The 18,037-nt window shown below is 36.4% G+C and overlaps 1 protein-coding gene across 6 annotated transcripts in view; it reads left to right on the top strand.

The window, feature by feature from the left end:
* LOC131440195 (Y+L amino acid transporter 2) overlaps window positions 1–18,037 on the top strand; it is a 73,766-nt gene that overhangs the window by 20,672 nt on the left and 35,057 nt on the right. For 5 of the 6 annotated variants that reach the window (XM_058611258.1, XM_058611263.1, XM_058611262.1 and 2 more), the window contains exons 2-3: window positions 8,563–8,871; window positions 17,072–17,318. In XM_058611258.1, coding sequence (XP_058467241.1) covers window positions 8,614–8,871; window positions 17,072–17,318 — 505 coding nt within the window. In that variant the 5' untranslated portion in view covers window positions 8,563–8,613. Of the gene's footprint in view, window positions 1–8,070; window positions 8,207–8,562; window positions 8,872–17,071; window positions 17,319–18,037 lie in introns of those variants that run through there. The other variant, XM_058611260.1, reaches the window with a different exon arrangement.

An 18,037-nucleotide genomic window follows, 5' to 3' on the forward strand; every position in this document is an offset into this window, starting at 1 on the left:
TATTCTTTCTTGTACAAAGTTCGAAAAAATCTTCTGTTTTTACATTTTATAAGATGCACATAAATGGAGCATCGTATTTCACACAAATTTTGATTCAAGTACATGTAAAATTTTGTGATTTGAAAATTACATGGCTTGAATACGAACGAAAAAAAAAGCAAAAGATCGTTAGCAGCAGCGCGACTTGAACCGAGAAACATTAGACCACAAGCACATCGGTTACTCGACTGAACCACAGAGCTCATACGACGACACGACCAGGCACTCCGAAGAAAAATCGAAATAAAAAGTGTCTGTCAGTGATTTTCCGTCAGTTGCCACAAATATAGCGGCCCCTTGATAATGATAAAATTATTCTTTTTAGGCAACACTGTTCTGGTTGCTATGCTTTCTTTGTCAAAGAACCGCATATATATAAATAAACAAACAAACTGGAAAACTATCCCGTTCCATTGTCAGTAGCCACGAAAATGCAAAAAAAAAGGATTAATTTCGGAATAAAGCGATCTATTCTCTTGTGTGCAGCCACATATTTCCAAATCTGTTGCAATAATATGGACACAAGACGAAACTGAATTTATTATAATGTGTATTTGCTAATAATCAAGAAAAATTACTGTTTCTAAAACTAAAAAAAACGTGGAGCAGGATGTTTATTTCGTTTATTATGCATTCAATTGAGACCAAAACATTATTTCGTAACACTAGAAGAACCCTTACAGAAGTTTAAATCAATGGGAAATGAACGATAATGAAATTGCTGCGTTCTGTGATGTCGTTTTGAAACACTAGTATTAAATTTAAGCTATTTTCAAATATCCTTTAAACATTGAGTTAGTAACAATAAAATGCATTTATTTATGTTATTTCTCTGCTAAATCATGTTAGAAAGCTTGATTGTTTTCCATGAAGATCTTTATTGGAGATGCGTTTCAAGTCTTCTCAAGAGAATTTCCAAGAATTATCCAGATGTCATACTAAAACTATTCTAGGGTAAGCAAAAGTCATAAAACAAAAGTTTGTCTCAATGGCGCGAAAAAATAGTAATGCTGATGATACGATCTTAGCAGAAATTCTTAGTCGCATAATTTAAAGATTTTGTGAAAACTATGCAAAAGTTTCAATTCATTATTGAATTTTTCTAATGGTATGAGATGATGATGTAGTTGATTGGTAACTGCTTTGGTATCAAATTTCCGGTGCATACAATTACTGGTGGTGCAAATAAAATAATATAACTTATCCGTATCGCAAAAACATAGCGTTTCACTTAACTTTTAAGGGCCGATTCTTATTGCAGCACTTGGTAGCCGAATGCAAATTAAATTCGGAGCGTGTAAAATTCTGTGCGAGTGGAATATTGCGTCATTTGAAAAATTAAGTAGTTGTGAATTGTATCGTTTGTAGTATTCTGTCACCTGTAATATTCATAATTTTTTTCTGTGTACATATATCGGTATCTTTTATTGGATATTTTTCAAGTTTAATACAAGACACATTAATATTTGAATCAGTGAAACTTTCTGCAACATATTGCTACTTGAAATACGAACTGCTCTATTCGTTTAATTATACTTTTGACATATTCAATTTGACATACACACTTAAAAAACCCCTGTGATTTTACATCTTATTAGATGCACTTAAATGGAGCGTCGCAGTTCATACAAATTTACGTCGAAGAACATTTAATAATGTGACTGAAACTCCATGCCTCGAAATTTATTGAAATAAAAAAAAATACTGATAGCAACGCCGCGACTTGAACCGAGAATCATTGGATCGCAAGTACGTCTGTTAATCGACCGAGTCACAGAAGCATACAACTGCTTGGCTGGTAAAAGGTGTATTTTAATTCATACAGTCGCATCTGTTAGCATAATGCAAGTTACAGTCGAAACCAGTAAAATTTAAGCTAATCTAACATTATGTCAATACAAATGAATTTTTCTGTCATTTGACAAATTAGGTCTTTATGAATTACATCGTATGAGGGATTAAGTCACCTGTAAGATTCAATTTTTTTTGGAGTGTATATTATTTCATTTTTTTTTTTCAATTCAATATCATTTTATCATTCATCATTTTATTCTGGGTGATATCCGATAATTGTCACGAATCTTCTAAATCAAAACAATCACAAAATCTATCCACAAAAGATGTATCGAGTCATATGAAACACTTGATGGAATTTTGATTGAAGAACAGAATAGTTAAAATAACAATTTTCGTTGAAATTTCAATGCACTCCACATAATTCACGATTAATTCAATCACGTTATTGTGCCAATTGTTCGCCCTCTTGCTACAATCCCCTTCGGATGGTCCCGACTGCTGATTTAAACAAGCCGTTTATCCCATTTGCGTCAATAGACCCATAAAATGTCCGGTGCAATTTACCTTCATTGCCAAAAATCACCACCGCGAACAGAGACGGTTGGCGGTAATCTTAAGATGTCACTGGGGGCAGCCGGGAGAGCAAAGGAATTCAACTGGTATGACATTCAGCAGAGGGTACAGTCATATAATGGTAGTCAGTCACGATCATTGATAAAAGTAAATCTAGCGTGGCTCTGTGTCGGTGAGCCCCTGTGAAAACGTTATCGCGACCTACTCAAAGATTTTCACATTCCAGCCGCGCCAGTACCGGGAATTAACATCATAAGCAAATACTCCATAAACAAAACGGCAGACGGAGTACCCGGGGAACAGAAAACAGGCGGAACGAACGACGCATGTGCTTCGATCAAGTATGATTAGCGCCCCCCTATGGATTATGATATCTGCGCAGCTGACAGTTGGATCCGGATGATTGAATTAAGTTGCGGATTCTATCAAAATATTGGATCTGCTTGACGGTATTTTTACACCTGTTACTAATGAAACTCTAATATCATTGATGATTGCTCGCATTTTCCGTGGTAACTTCGTAAACAACTTTTCGGTCTTTGTGTCTGCTCACAACTGGATCGCTTTTTATCACCCTCTCATGACGTTAGTCATCCTGTTAATTGATCCTAATGTTATCTTCATATTCATAGGAACAAAAAGTTTCCATAACATTTTCTCGGTTTTACTGATCGATTATTGCGATGACATTTGTTGTTAGCAATCCATCGAAAATTAAAGCCAATATAGATTATCCAGAAGAAGAAAAAATCGAATCAGTTACTAGTCAAACTTCAAGTGGTCCAAACGCAGTAAGGAACTATTACAATTCTTTGGATTTGCTGTTGTGAAAATTTCTCCATTTAAAGAACAAAATAAGTTTGATCCAAACTATCCGATGATACTATTACTACACAAAGAAGAGGTGTTTACCGTTTAAACGGAGTTCAATTAATCGAATACAGAAATTGCAGTATGCTATTCTTGCGGGACTATTTCGAGTTATATAATCTTGAAAGGACTAGCTGAATCGGGTAATTTCTACTAATGTTGTTTCTGAAAGATAAGTAACGGAATTGCTTTTCTTGAACATTTTTCATCCCTGTATTGAGTCTGGTCTATACATCAGAAGATCAGATGATAATGATGAGCCCGGGCTCAAGATTTCACATCTTTTTTGAGTCGTGATTCACATGGCTTCAGTTGAAATATCCTATCGGCATCATTTGAATGAAATCTTGATCACGATTCATTCAAATGATGCCGATAGGATATTTCAACTGAATCTAAATTTGTCAATATTAGCCCAGCCGTTCCGAAGGCAGTCCACGTACGACAGAGTAGAAGTGATGTTCTGTATTGGCGTGAAGGATATTCTGTTATGTCGACTATAAGCCAAATTTAAACAGTGACGTGATTTTCAACGTATGAGGAAAAATTTTGGCCACCCTTATAGGTAGTCAGTAGACCAAAAGTATTATGAATAACGGAGTATTGATTTTTCGATCGATTGTTGTACGAACGAGTCCTAGTTTCCTTTGATTTTGTTAGCGTTATTAAGATAACAAATGAAATTCGTTCGAAAGATGAATACGTCGTTATAGTGTATAACCGTGTTATAACTAGCGCCATCTCGAATAAGTTGACGCAACGACAAGAAAACTAACCCTTGTGGTTGTTCGAACTGATGATGCGGAACAAGACAGTCAACGTTTTGAATAGTTTATGATCAATTTTCTCATAAAATAATCTATTAAAATTGAATTATAATGCGCATTTTTTAATTATTGACAACACAAAGCTTGTAGTTTTTATGTTGGATGAACATCGAAATCGCGAACCGAAAACATAGACTGTGTTCAGTTTAGTTTAATTTGTATGCAATTCGGACCCGGCGTTCAATATTTGCTCGTACGCACATGTAATTATGGCAATAGGTGTCGCATTATAACGTATATCGTAACATTCGTTTTTATGTCAATGCGATTCAGATAAAAACGATTCAAAATATTCTGATTATGTCACAAATTTTTGTAACGGCTCCAGTAGTCATTTCGTATACGAGAACCATTAGGATGAGATCTTCTGTCTGTGTTCGATAGATTGGGCTTGAAGTGCATTCGCTTCGAGTTTCCGCGTCGCTATAACAGCAATATTGAAGAATCTTCGAACTTTTTTTCTGTGTTTTTGTTTTTTAGGGCTCTATTTGGGAATTTATATTATGAATTAAGAACGACCTTCCCAATAACGTTACCTATCTAAACTCGAATCCCATTCAGGCACATGACCTATAACTCATATGAGATTGAAACATTAATAAAAACCTGCTTTTATCCACCTAGTGGTGTAATGATACCTTTCTCATATTTCACATATTCTCATATATAAATGTGTGGCATTCTTACAAATAACTTTCTTTGATTCTTAAAAAAAAGTTTGTCCATAAACTAGTATAACCTAGAGCAGGGGCGGCAAGTTCCTTGAAATATGCAAATAAAAAGCAATCAAGTGCTTTGCCCCCTCGTAGTTGCCGCGCCTGACCTAGAGAGTGAAACAATACTCAGGTCGGATATGCCATCTCTGAGGAAACGAAAAGAAACCGGAATCTGTGAACCGGTATAAGCGAAGTTGGTTCGAGAAAAGCGATTGGGATCCATTTTTGAGTCTATGGCTACAATCTTCGGTCGTTCATCAAAAACCCAAGAACAAGGAAAGCAAAATTAATGTTTGACCGTCTACTGACAATGACTACCGATTGGAAAAGGCATGTTTGAAAATTTTACTTTTTATTTCCGGTGCTCCCGGAATCAGAAAATGAGAACTAGAATAATCGGAATCGAGTTTTTTTATTGTATATTGACAATGCCTACCGATTGGAATAGTTTCGAGGCAAATTAAGAATTTTTTTTGGTGTTTTGTTTCGCCGCTTCAAGTAACGGTATTCAGTTTTTAAAACACTTCACCATATAATTCCGGAACCGGAAGTCGGATGCAAATGAAATTTGGACGTTTTGTATGGGATAACGAGGCCTTTCATGGGCGGTCATTCGCCGAAACAAAACAAATTTGGGTTTCAATATATTTTGGGTTAAAACACATGTTCGGGTTAATATACAAGAAGCAGTCATTCAAATTTCGAAAAAATGACATTGCGTTACCATCTGACTAAGTATCACAAATCTTGATCTGACTAATCAAAACATCCTTCTCATTATTCCTATTCTTGTGATCCCCGTTAAAGCAGGTTGGTTTGAGTTTATATTATAGTTAATCTTATCCTCATCAAACTATTGAAGTTCATAAAAAATATCTCATGCGATGTGATTTTACAACTTATAAGATGGACCTGAATGGAGCGTCGTATTTCACACAAGTTTTGATTCAAGAACATGTAAAATTATGTGATTTGAAAATTATTTGGCTTGAATTCGAATGAAATAAAAAAACAAAAGATTGTTAGCAGTGGCGCGACTTGAACCGAGAAACATCAGATCACGAAGCATATCACTTAATCGACTGAACCACAGAAGCCTATATCAGCTTGATGAATAAATGATACATATAAATCCACACAGCGGCACTTGGTAGCCAAGTACAAATTACATTCGGAGCCTGTAAAATTCTGTAAGAGTGAATTTGAAAAGTTATATCACTTGTGAAATTCATATTTGCTTTCTTGTGTTGCTACAGGCTGTATAAAACTTTGAATTTCAAAAGTGTGTTTCTGTACTTGACACTGAAATATATTTCAACAAGCCGTAGAATTATTCATTTGGCAGGTTTGGTTAGTTGATGTTGATCAGAAACGACTGGGTCGATTTTCACAAACAAAAATTTAATAAGTCGATGTAGAATTTTATCTGGATCCGATTTCCGGTTCCGTAATGACAGGTTGATGTGTGTTTGAAATTTCAACTCGTCATTTAAAGCGACGATGCAAAAAATGCAACATATCATTTAAAAGTGATTTAAAAACATTCCTATTTTTAGTATAGGCTGGTTAGTTGATAAATTAACCGACTTCTGCTATACTTGTACCCAGTTCTTGGCGTCGGCAGTACCGGATATGGTTATTAACAAATTCCAAAATGACTTTTGCTGCTTTTTCTCAAAAATGGTCAATCCGATTTTCACAAACTTAAGCTCAAATGTAAAGTCCTATGTACTTGTAGGTTGCCGTTGAATTTTTTTTCCATATTCTACCTCCGGTTCCGGAATTCCAAAGAATTACAAAGTGTGTTCGAAATTTCAATCCGTCATTTAGAGAGACGTTGCAAAAAACAGAAAACAAAAAACAGAAGTTTCTTCAGAACTTCTCAGGGATGGATGTACTGATCTTCTAGTCCCATAAGTCTCATAAGTAGGTTAAACGTAAACAGTTGTTAGAAGGACTATGCAAATACCGATTTTTTCTGAATTTGAAAGAAAGACAACATCACATCACTATGTGGATTGAAACAGGTTTTTTGTCAACTTATTAGATACATCGTTTTGTGATTTTTACATATTAATGCTATTATTATACCATGCGTTTACTTGGTTGTCAGATGAAGTAGATATACCTAGTTATACATTGGTGGCAGATCATGGTCTCATTGATGAACTTTTTCTTGTTGATGGTTTTTAAATGATTCCAAAGTATCAAGATTCAAAACATTATTTTTAGAGCAGTTATATTAATTCTAGATAATTTTTGGTACCCACCAATGTTCAACGTGTCACTTTTGATTTTCTAGCACCACTCCTAAAGGTTGCTGAAAGATCACTTATAAAATTTAGGAAAACCAGCAAATTTTCACAACTTGCGGTTGTACGAATAATTTGATCAGATTTTAATGTTTCTAATGCTTTAGAAAGGTTAATCGAATTTAATGCTTTACGTTATCATTGGTTTGAGGTGTTTCCAATGTTAACATAATGATAAAGTGATATCTTTTCCATGCTGTGTATTCAAGGGACTTGCCGACATTAAATTATATACAATTATCAATGTGCCTGGATTAGTCAAAAGTTATATTTTATCTTCGTTTAAGGCTTAGCCCATTTTCGAAATCCCGCATAAACGCGGTAGGCGTTTAGCAAGGACAAAGTTGATGCGATTTGTCTGTTGACATTCCAAAGTGTACAGTTTTAATTGTCATCAAAATTGTCTACGCATATAAACTAAAGATGACGTCCCACAGCTGCGAAACAACTGCGGCACACCTTCGCTTTCTGAAGGTCAATATCGAAACAGACTGGCTGAAAATTTGGCCTAACCGAAAAACACGTCGAAAACCGCCTGTTATTTGAAGATAATAATTACCATGCGGAGTTGATGAAAAGAATAGATGCTGGATTGTTTGATGTTTAATGAGAGATGCTTGACACCTGTTTATCTATATATTTTCGGTTCTCAACAATATTTTACCTAACATGCACTTGTGAAAGCATTGGTAGTAAATTGTATTTTTGAAAGCAGCAGAAAAGAACTTTGTTTCTAAGCTGCTCGACCACATGTCCTCACTCTTCCTTTCTCTGTCTCTCTCGGTAAAGAAGTTTCATTTTAATTTGCCTAGCTTTGAGGAGTATCGGAGCCCATTTCGCCCTAATTATTGAGCTGTCATACCGCCATGTAATTATACATCTAACGATAAATTTTCGCCTGATTCGTTAGTGTACTAAAAATTCGCATGCTCTAGGATCGTTTGATTCGGTTCGCTTGTGATTTTTAAAATGTTTTAATTAATCCCTTCCGAAAATTTTTGTTAAAGTCTTATTACGAGTGTTAGCATGTAATCAACACACAAGTGCTGACATAACTTAAATAAATTGTTGAGTAAGTAATGAAGCCACTACTGTCACATCATATTCGTCTTGTTTTGGCATTTCGCGCGTAGGAAAACACACAAAAGAGTCGCAGTGAAATGTGCAATTTGTTCTGTTATGTTGTTTGTCTGTGATTTGTCAGTGAAAACTATGATTAGAATTCAGTGCAAGGCAAACCTGTTCGTTAGCGTTTCTGATTGATTACAATGATAATAGACTTAATGCGTTCCCTGGGCTGATGAGCTGCAAGCAAACAACGAGCGGGAAAATTGTTCCATCGGGTGACAAATACTCAGTGATTTGCCCCATGGTTGCCGATGCTGAGTCAATCATATAAACTAATAAACGTATTTTGTTCTCTTCCAGGCATCATTGCACTGTAGTCAAATACTCTAGCATCACAAAACCGAATTCAGCATGGAGGACGAATCACTGAAAAAAGACAGCCGAAAGGAGTCCTTCAAGGGTGAAGAACTGAACGGGAATGGTACCAAATCCGGTTGTGATGGCGAAATCACACTCAAACCCAAGATGACCCTCGTCAACGGGGTCACGGTGATCGTTGGTTCGATCATAGGCTCCGGTATTTTCGTGTCGCCGACAGGAGTGCTCATCAATACCGGCAGCGTCAACATGTCACTGATCGTTTGGGTTCTGTCCGGCCTGTTCTCGATGGTAAGTGAATTATTTGCTTGTGATTTGCATGATTCGCAATCAAAAGTTTCGAATGTTAAATGACTTAGTAAACAGAAGATTGGACAAATCTTTGAATTGGTCTCTTTGTTTAAGAATCAATTTTATTTACGCACACATTTTAAGCAATATATCGCATTTCATTTGCCAAAGGCAAGCATTGCACTTTTCACATTCAAAGAATATGAAGAAACAGAAAAAATACGTTTTCCAAATTACTGAATTTTGGTGCCTTTTCAAGCTTGGCGGCCTATTTCGTCTACGCCTCTATTCGACCTTGACGGTTAGGTAATAAAAACAGCACATTAATGTTTAAATTGATCTTGATCTTACATGTTTAAGTCCAGTTTCACTCCATTACGGTTATCTTCTAAGACATTGGCATTAATTTGCCACTCATTATGCGCGCTCCAATGAATGAATTCATTTGAAAGCTAGCTGCAAGCAAAATCTCGCAATGTGATCTTATCGCTTGTACAGTACAGTTCTCTCATTGATTCGTTCAATAAATTTCTGATTCGTTCAACTGACGCCCGCGATGATCAATACCCACTGGCAGCATTACCCACAATCAGACCCTGTCCGTTTGGCGCGAAATCTATCTTCAGTTCAGCAACGCCATCGCACGGCATCACATTCAACATATCATGTCAATCGTATGGGTGCGCAGTGCTGCTATTTTGGTGCGCACGAATTTGACACTTCTCTCCCCTACTTCTATGTGCTAGATTCGATGCGGACTCGCCTGAGGGAGCCATGCTCGCAAAAAAAGATGTTGCCAATAATTTGTTCGGGAAATGTGAGAGCTGGATATCTTGTTAATATGATGTCTTTGCCACATTCCATCTTACTGCAAGCAACATACATATAACATTCATGCGGTTAGAATTCCGTCATCAGGTCATTTTGACAATCAATAATTTTGACATCCCACAAAACATATCGTAGCGCGTCAAACGTCAAACTATAGATTGGTTTATTGGTAGGGAATTTTCCAACCCCATAATTTTTGGATTATCTGCATTTTCCATGAATTTTTCTATCTTTCTATGTAGAAACCCTGCGAGAGTCGAGTCTGAAAACATGAAAATAAATTCTGTCTTCGTCCTCTGCCAAGTGATAGGATTCGAATACATCGATTTCGTTCACCTGAATGATTATGACGAAATTAACAGATACGTTAGTTAAATCAACAACATTTAAGTTCAAACAACCAGGGCGAGAAACAACAATTGCAATATTGAAATTTTGTGGTCTTGAGGTTCTCCGTGTGGAATCATTATTATCTGTTCCTACGTACACTATGAATCCAGCTTTTTAAAACTGTCACAATGCAAAACTGAATTACCGGTAGCGACACCTGCCAATGAAAAATGTAAACAAGAAAATTTTCATACCGGCAGTAGTGATTTGCAACGATTTTGTTGTTTATTCAATAGTACTAATAGATATCAGCAATGAAAACAAACTCGTAGTAGAAGAAAGTCGATTTCAAAATGATTACTACTACTTTTTTAGTGTAAACTACGATTAAACATGGAAAATCTTTAGAAATATGTGAAATTGGGTAAGGTTAGGTTTTTTCGGACCAGCATGTTTTTAAACAGAAACCAGTGCAATAATGATTTCTCGAGTACTTCTTTTAGATATTTTATGTTATTTCCGGGCATTTGAATAATGGTATTGAAGCAAGTATAATGCTCAATTCTAAATAAACGTTATATTTCGCACAACAAATTAGGATCAACATTACCACCTCAAAGTAAAAACTTTCTCTTCCACTTCTACTATGATTTTTTAAATAAACTTGTCCGTTTTTATGGGAAATCGTTAAAATGGTGAAGTAATTAAAAATTTTCCTACCAATTTGACAGCTCTTGCTTAAATTATCATCTCTAAACAAGCAGCGCCTCTACATTTCATTGCAGCGTCATTGTGCCAATTGGCGTATTGTCGCAAAACTGAAATGTAGAGGCGCTGCTAGTTTAGAGATGATACTTTCAGCAAGAGCTGTCAAATCGGTAGGAAAATTTCTAATTATTCTATCTTTTCAACAATTTCTTGTGAAAACGTGCAAATTCATTTGAAAAATCATAGTAGAAGTTGAAGAAAAAGTTTTTACTCAGAGATGGTAATGTTGATCTTAGTTCATTGTGGAAAATCTACCGTTTATTCAGAATAGAGCATTAAACTGGGTTTCATAACATTTTTCAAATGCCTGGAAATAACAAATAAAGTATCCAAAATAAATAGTACTCGTTCGCTATACATTCTAGTACTCGAGAAATCAATATTACACTGGTTTCTGTTTAGAAAAATGTGGATCAGAAAAAACCTAACCTTACCCAATTTCACACATTTCTGAAGATTTTCCATGTTTAATCGTAGTTTACACTAAAATAAGTAGTAGTAATCACTTTGAAATCGATTTTCTTCTACTCCGAGTGTACTTTTATTGCTGATATCTATTTGTACTATTGAATAAACGATAAAAATGTTGCAAATCACTACTGCCGATATGAAAATTTCCGAAAGAATCCTCAAAATAACCATTTCGACCAAAGTTCTTACTATACGTTTCAAAAAACACATTCAAATTAGACTTTTTTGAGAGCAGCACTTACGACACCGCATCCCAGTGATGCCAATTTCTCTCTCCACCATGTGTATATTGATTAGTGAAAAGTACAAAAAGTGTTTTTCTTTCATAATTCTGATTCGCGAAACTAGAAAATGCTCAAGTGACGAACATGGATAATTTACCGCCCAAAATTGAACGATTTTAACCGATCTAAATCGGCGTTAACAGATTCAAGCATAACGAAAATAGATTGCAGTCGTTGTTCAAGAGAGTCAAACCTGATATCATATCATGAATGATTTTATTTGACATGTTCGAGGCAAATTATTCATGAACAAATTTAGGCACCCTGAAGTTTGAACATGCTATCGGTTTTTTCCCTGACGGATGTATTAGTGACCAAGCTCTGAAAATTGATCAGAATAGTTACAGGTAATTATTTTGACATTCTACAGGTTCCCCAGTCAGACACACAAAGTATCCTGCAACTGTTATAATTTATGGAGTTGTGAGCAACATAAAGCATATTGTGACAGTTCAGAAACAACGAGTGTCGGACTAATATTCCTCCTTTTCCTTAACAGCACAGCGTTTGGTCATAGCCGGCGTCGTTATTGATCTTTTGATGGAAAGTTAGGAGTGAGTGGGTATGTACAGTGATAATGATTTGTTACTCCCAAGTTTCATTTGATTGGTTCATTGTACATTTCCACTCGTTCGGTCAATCACGAAGTGCAACTACGGGCGATCTACTTCAGCTCAGCTCAGCTCAAAACATTCAATATATCATGTCAATTGTATGGATGTACAGGGCTGCTCTTTTGGCGCGCCCTAATTTGACATTTCTCTCCCCTAGTTCTATGTACGAGATTCGATGCGGACTCGCCAGAGGGCCCCATGCTCGCAAAAAAAGGATGTTGCCAATGATTTGTTCGGGAAATTGAAAAGTCAAAATCAGGAAATTTCGATTGAAGATGTAAAAGTTGTTGCTGACTTTGAGAATCCACGCTTCAAATATAACAAATTCAGTGTTATAATTGAGGTTGATAAAAATACTTATTCTAGTTTGATGGCCGCCGGTAAGGTTTGCGTCGGCTGGGATAGGTGTTCGGTTTTCGAGTCGTTCAACGTATTGCGCTGTTTCAAGTGTGGTGAGTTTGGTCACAAGAGCACCGAATGTTTAAACAGTGAAAATTGTTCCAAATGTAATTCCGCACATAGAACATCTGAGTGTTCTTCAACTGAATTCAAATGCGTTAATTGTCTGAAAATGAACAAAGAAAGGAAATATTAATAATATTGATTGGCTCAGTGATCAAGGTTCGAATAAATTGAAACAGTTAGCAGAATTCTTCAATTTGAGGCAAACTGTGAATGAATTTACAAGAATTTCGAGATACAGTAAAACATTGATAGATCACGTGTATTCCAATTTCGACGGTGTTTATTCAAATGCGGAATCCGATTGCAAGATTTCAGATCATGAAACAATTGCAATTTCCGTAACGAGTAGCTCTAGAAATGAGGAAGATACGGTGAAAATCAAGAGTTGGAAAAACTATTCAAAGCAAACCATATCTCGACTTGTATCAAGAAGCTTGGGTTGTACACAGTTGACTGGAAATTTGGATCACAGGGCATCTATTCTTACTGACATACTGAAAAAGTGTACTAATGAATTAGTAATTGAAAAGTATGTTAGTTTGAACAGCTCGAGTAGTTGGTACTCAATAGACCTCTTACGGTTAAAACGGGAGAGGGATAAACAGTACAAGAGATTCTGTAGAACTAACAATGATAGTCACTGGAGTAGATATACACAAGCACGAAATATTTATTCACGGGCACTGAAGAAGACTAGATATGAATACATACAGAGGAGAATCGATCAAAATCAACAAAACAGTAGAGAGTTATGAAAAATTCTCAAACAGCTTATCAAGCCTACACATAGTGCATCGAAAAGTATAACTTTTGACGGTATAGAAGAACACACAGAACAAATTATATCTGAAAAGTTCAACAGTTATTTCATAAATAGTGTTCAGCAGATCAATCAAAGTATTGAATTGGTAGGTGAACCTGTTGAAATAACACAGCCGATGAATAACTATTGTAGACTTGATGAATTTCAACCAATCGCTTTTGAACAACTGAAAAATATTTGTTTTAATTTGGGAAAATCGACGGGTATTGACAATGTAAACTCAAAAGTGATACAGGATTGCTTTCATGTTATCGGACACGATCTACTGGATCTGGTAAATGAATCGTTGTACACGGGGCACGTGCCAAAAGTGTGGAAAGAATCTCTGGTTGTTCCTATCCCCAAGGTTACTGGAACGGATAAAGCCGAGGAGTACCGTCCCATTAACATGCTGCACACGCTGGAAAAAATTTTGGAACTTGTTGTTAAAGATCAGCTGATTAACTATTTGAACTCTAACAGTTTGCTAATACCGGAACAATCGGGATATCGTAAGGGTCACTCTTGTGAAACCGCTTTGAACCTAGTATTGGCAAAATGGAAGGAGAAAATCGAAGCCAAAGAGAGTATTTTTGCTGTGTTCTTGGATCTGAAGAGAGCCTTTGAAACAATTTCAAGACCTTTATTGTTGCAGACATTGCGGCGTTTTGGCATCGGGGGAATGGCACATGAATGGTTTGAAAACTATTTATGTGGTAGATCTCAAAAGACTGTTTTTAACGATGTAATGTCTAGTTCCCTCGGCAATTCACTTGGTGTGCCTCAGGGAAGTGTGTTAGGTCCTATTCTATTTATCATGTATATTAATGATATGAAGCGAGTCTTACGTTTCTGTGATATAAATTTGTTTGCTGATGATACTGTTCTGTTCATTACGGCTAGAGATTTCAATGAAGCTGTTGCACATTTAAACGAGGATCTAAGTTCGCTGGTTCGATGGTTAAAATTTAAGCAACTGAAACTAAACGTCGCGAAAACTAAATATATGGTTATTTCTTCTGTCAGCACCGGTCATGACGCCAATGTGGAAATTGATGGTGAAATTATTGATCGCGTTAGAGAAATGAAGTATCTTGGAGTCATAATTGATGAAAAGTTAACATTCAAATCTCATATCAATAACGTCATCAAGAAGATTGCCAAAAAATATGGTGTATTATGTCGTTTGAAAAATGACTTAACGACCCATAGTAAGATTCTTTTGTATAAAACAGTCATTTCACCACACATTGACTTTTGCCCATCCATTCTGTTTCTTGCTAATAACACACAAATCTTGAGATTACAGCGACTGCAAAATAAGATCATGCGATTAATTCTAAAATGTAGTAGATATACCTCCTCAGATTTTCTACTGAACGCATTACAATGGCTTTCAGTGAAACAGAGAATTTACTACTTAACCATGGTATTTATTTTCAAGATATTAAATGGCATGCTGCCTCGATATTTGTGTGATCGAGTTGAAAGAGGAACTGATTTGCATAGGTACAATACTAGAAACGCGTCTGATGCTAGAACACCAAGCTTTTTGTTAGCCAGATCGCAAAACTCATTGTTGTACAAGGGAATAAGTTTTTTCAATTCGATGCCAAGAGAGATCAAACGCGCGGCCTCATTGGTGGAGTTCAAAAAGTTATGTATTTCACACATAAAGTCCGCTTTGTAAGCAAATATTTAGTTAGTTAGTTCAATTTTTTTAGATTTTTTATTTTTTTACGTATTACGAAGATTGTATTTTTTTTTTTGTTTATATATATTATTGTGAGACGTATTAAGTTACTATGTTCGGTATGATGATGATGGATTTTTAGTTTGTTTGAGAGTTAAAAATAATGAGCAGTCTACAAACGTTTGAGCCTCGCGCGCGAAGCAGGTAGTGACTATTTGGAAAGCGAACAGGACTGGCCGAAGAGCCTTAGCATTCAGTGTGTTAAGTTTGCTCTTGACCTTGATCGCAAGGTTGGATAATTATTTAAGGAATAGATTCGGGAAACTAATTGGGATCGACAGTTGTTGATGGAATTGGGCTTGGCTCTGCTCATCCGCAGTCTCGTTACTCCATCGTAGCTGATGTGTGTAGCGATGAACTGGTCCGGCGGGAAGGGCCAGGTGAATTACTGTCTGATACTGGTAAAGATATCGGGTTCGATTCCTGATGTGATCAAGGATCTTCCCGGGTTGGAAATTTTCTTGATTAACCCTGGATAGTAAATCCGAGATATTTGAATGTTATTTTGTGGTCAGTCGTTCTTTTGAAGAAGAATCTATACCTGCTAGATTAATCAGATCGTTTTCTTTTGTTTACTGGTTAAGATATGTGCAAAAATATTAATTATCATTTAGATAACTCGTTCTGCTCACACCTTTGTAGGGGTATGAGGTGGGACCATCATCATCATCAAATGTGAGAACTGGATATCTTGTTAATATGATGTCTTTGTATATATTCAAATTACACTGTTTTAAGAGCAACACTTGGGAATCGCATCGTGCTCCCAGTGAATCGGCGCTCTGGAACTAAAATGACGACGATTGTGCCTACGATTTGACGACGTTCTACGGAACTCGTTCCCGATAGGTTTTGTGATTGATCTTCACTGCTTCAGGGATACAATATCAGCAAAACAAACTTTGTCGCTCTGCTTATTAGCGGCCCTTACACGAGACAATAGTATTGTCAATACAAGTAGTATTGACAATACTTTTGATCGTGTAGTGGAAACTTTATTTGATTGACGAAAATATTGTCAAAAAATCAAAACAGCTCATCAATCCTACAACACTTTCTCCCCAGAGAGGAAACAGTTAAATACGTACGATGACCTCTTCCCTCAATGTTTCAATATTCAGTTGCAATATTTAAAGCTCCAAACGCTTGATTTTTTCGAAAAACACGGATTCAAGTTACCAAGCCAATTTGATTAACGGTATTAACAATACTTTGGATTGACAATAATATTGTCACGTGTAAGGGCCGCTATTCACGAATCGCTGTACGGCGACTAGTTTTTCGTTGGTAAACTCAATATTCTCCAAGTTCCTCTTCGGTAGTGCCTTTGCTCTTTTTACTCGATCTCTTTTCTGCCTCATCAAAAGGTCTTGAACCATTGGAATCTTGTAAAGCTTGAAGTTTATCATCAAGGATTCTATGGAGATTTCGATCCGATGCGTTGATACGGCGATTAGCTAGCATTACGTCGAGTAGTGGGCGCCTTTTGAAAGCCTTCACCATGCCAGGAATCACAACAGTTGCACGATGTTCCTCACTATATTGATTTTCGGTACTTTCTGTCCCCAGGAACTCACAAACTATGTTCTTCTCTGGGTTCCAAGCTAAAGTTGAAGCAAGTCCAAAACGACGTTTTTGATCTAGATATATTTCTCCGAATAACACTAGATTTTGAAAGTAACTTCTAAACCCATAACTGTCAAAACACAATGTAAACAAATCAACGAAGGATCGTGCAATGTAGTTTCAACGCATAGATCACTGTTGTAGTAATGTTGCAGTTGATTACCCAGACCCGTTAAATAGATTAGCTAAACAAAAAGTGCACTTTATATCAGTTTGCACACCTCAATCACATCATTTTTTTTTTCGTTTTTTGCAGGTCGGGGCTTACTGCTACGCTGAATTGGGTACGATGATAAAGAAATCCGGTGCCGACTACGCCTACATCATGGAAACCTTTGGACCCTTCCTGGCGTTCATCCGTTTGTGGATTGAATGCATGATCGTCCGTCCATGTTCGCAGGCCATTGTCGCACTGACATTCAGTGTGTACGTACTGAAACCATTTTTCCCCGAATGTCAACCACCGGAAGACGCTGCCCGATTGCTGGCCGTTTGCTGTATTTGTAAGTATGAATTGTGCCACTCAACTGGTGCTCTAGTATAGTTTCCAATGATTTAGCTCGGATGATTCTGCAGTGCGGTATTTTTAGTGTTTGCCAAAACTAACACGAAATAAACAGAATCACACATTGACAACTTCAACAAAGGAAGTAACTTCAGTGACTGTTATCATAATGTGATTACTTCATCCCGGTGGCACGTTTGTCATCTGCATACAACTTGAATGGCTTGAAGCCGACAATATTGGTTCTTTGGTTCTAGTTCGCTATCAAATGCTGTGTTTAAGCAGTGTTCACACGTTCACATTTTTCTTTATGCGGTTGCACCAACATAAGGAAACGATTTCGATGGAATATAATCCAACTATAATTAACCACAATTTCCTTTTCTTATTCAAAAAGAGGTCAAATTACTTGTTTTATAGAGATAACTCTAGTCTAGTTATATTTATATTGGGTTTGAAGAAATTAACTTTTGACACCAGTGTGGTTTGATTGTATGGTATGAACGTAGCTGACAACAACACCACCAAAACAAAATCCGTCGGTTTCAGGAACTAGCTTCCATAGCAGGGAGGTGGATTACTTAGAACACAACGTAATTTACTATCATTCAACTCTTTATTTTAAGGCAATCTGTTCAAAAATTGTTTTGTAACTTCAAAGCAGTCTCCAATATGTTTCAGTTATTCCTGACAGCAAAAAAACTGAATTGAATGAAA

Source organism: Malaya genurostris, chromosome 1 (assembly GCF_030247185.1).
Source record: "Malaya genurostris strain Urasoe2022 chromosome 1, Malgen_1.1, whole genome shotgun sequence".
NCBI classification, from domain to species: Eukaryota; Metazoa; Arthropoda; class Insecta; order Diptera; family Culicidae; genus Malaya; species Malaya genurostris.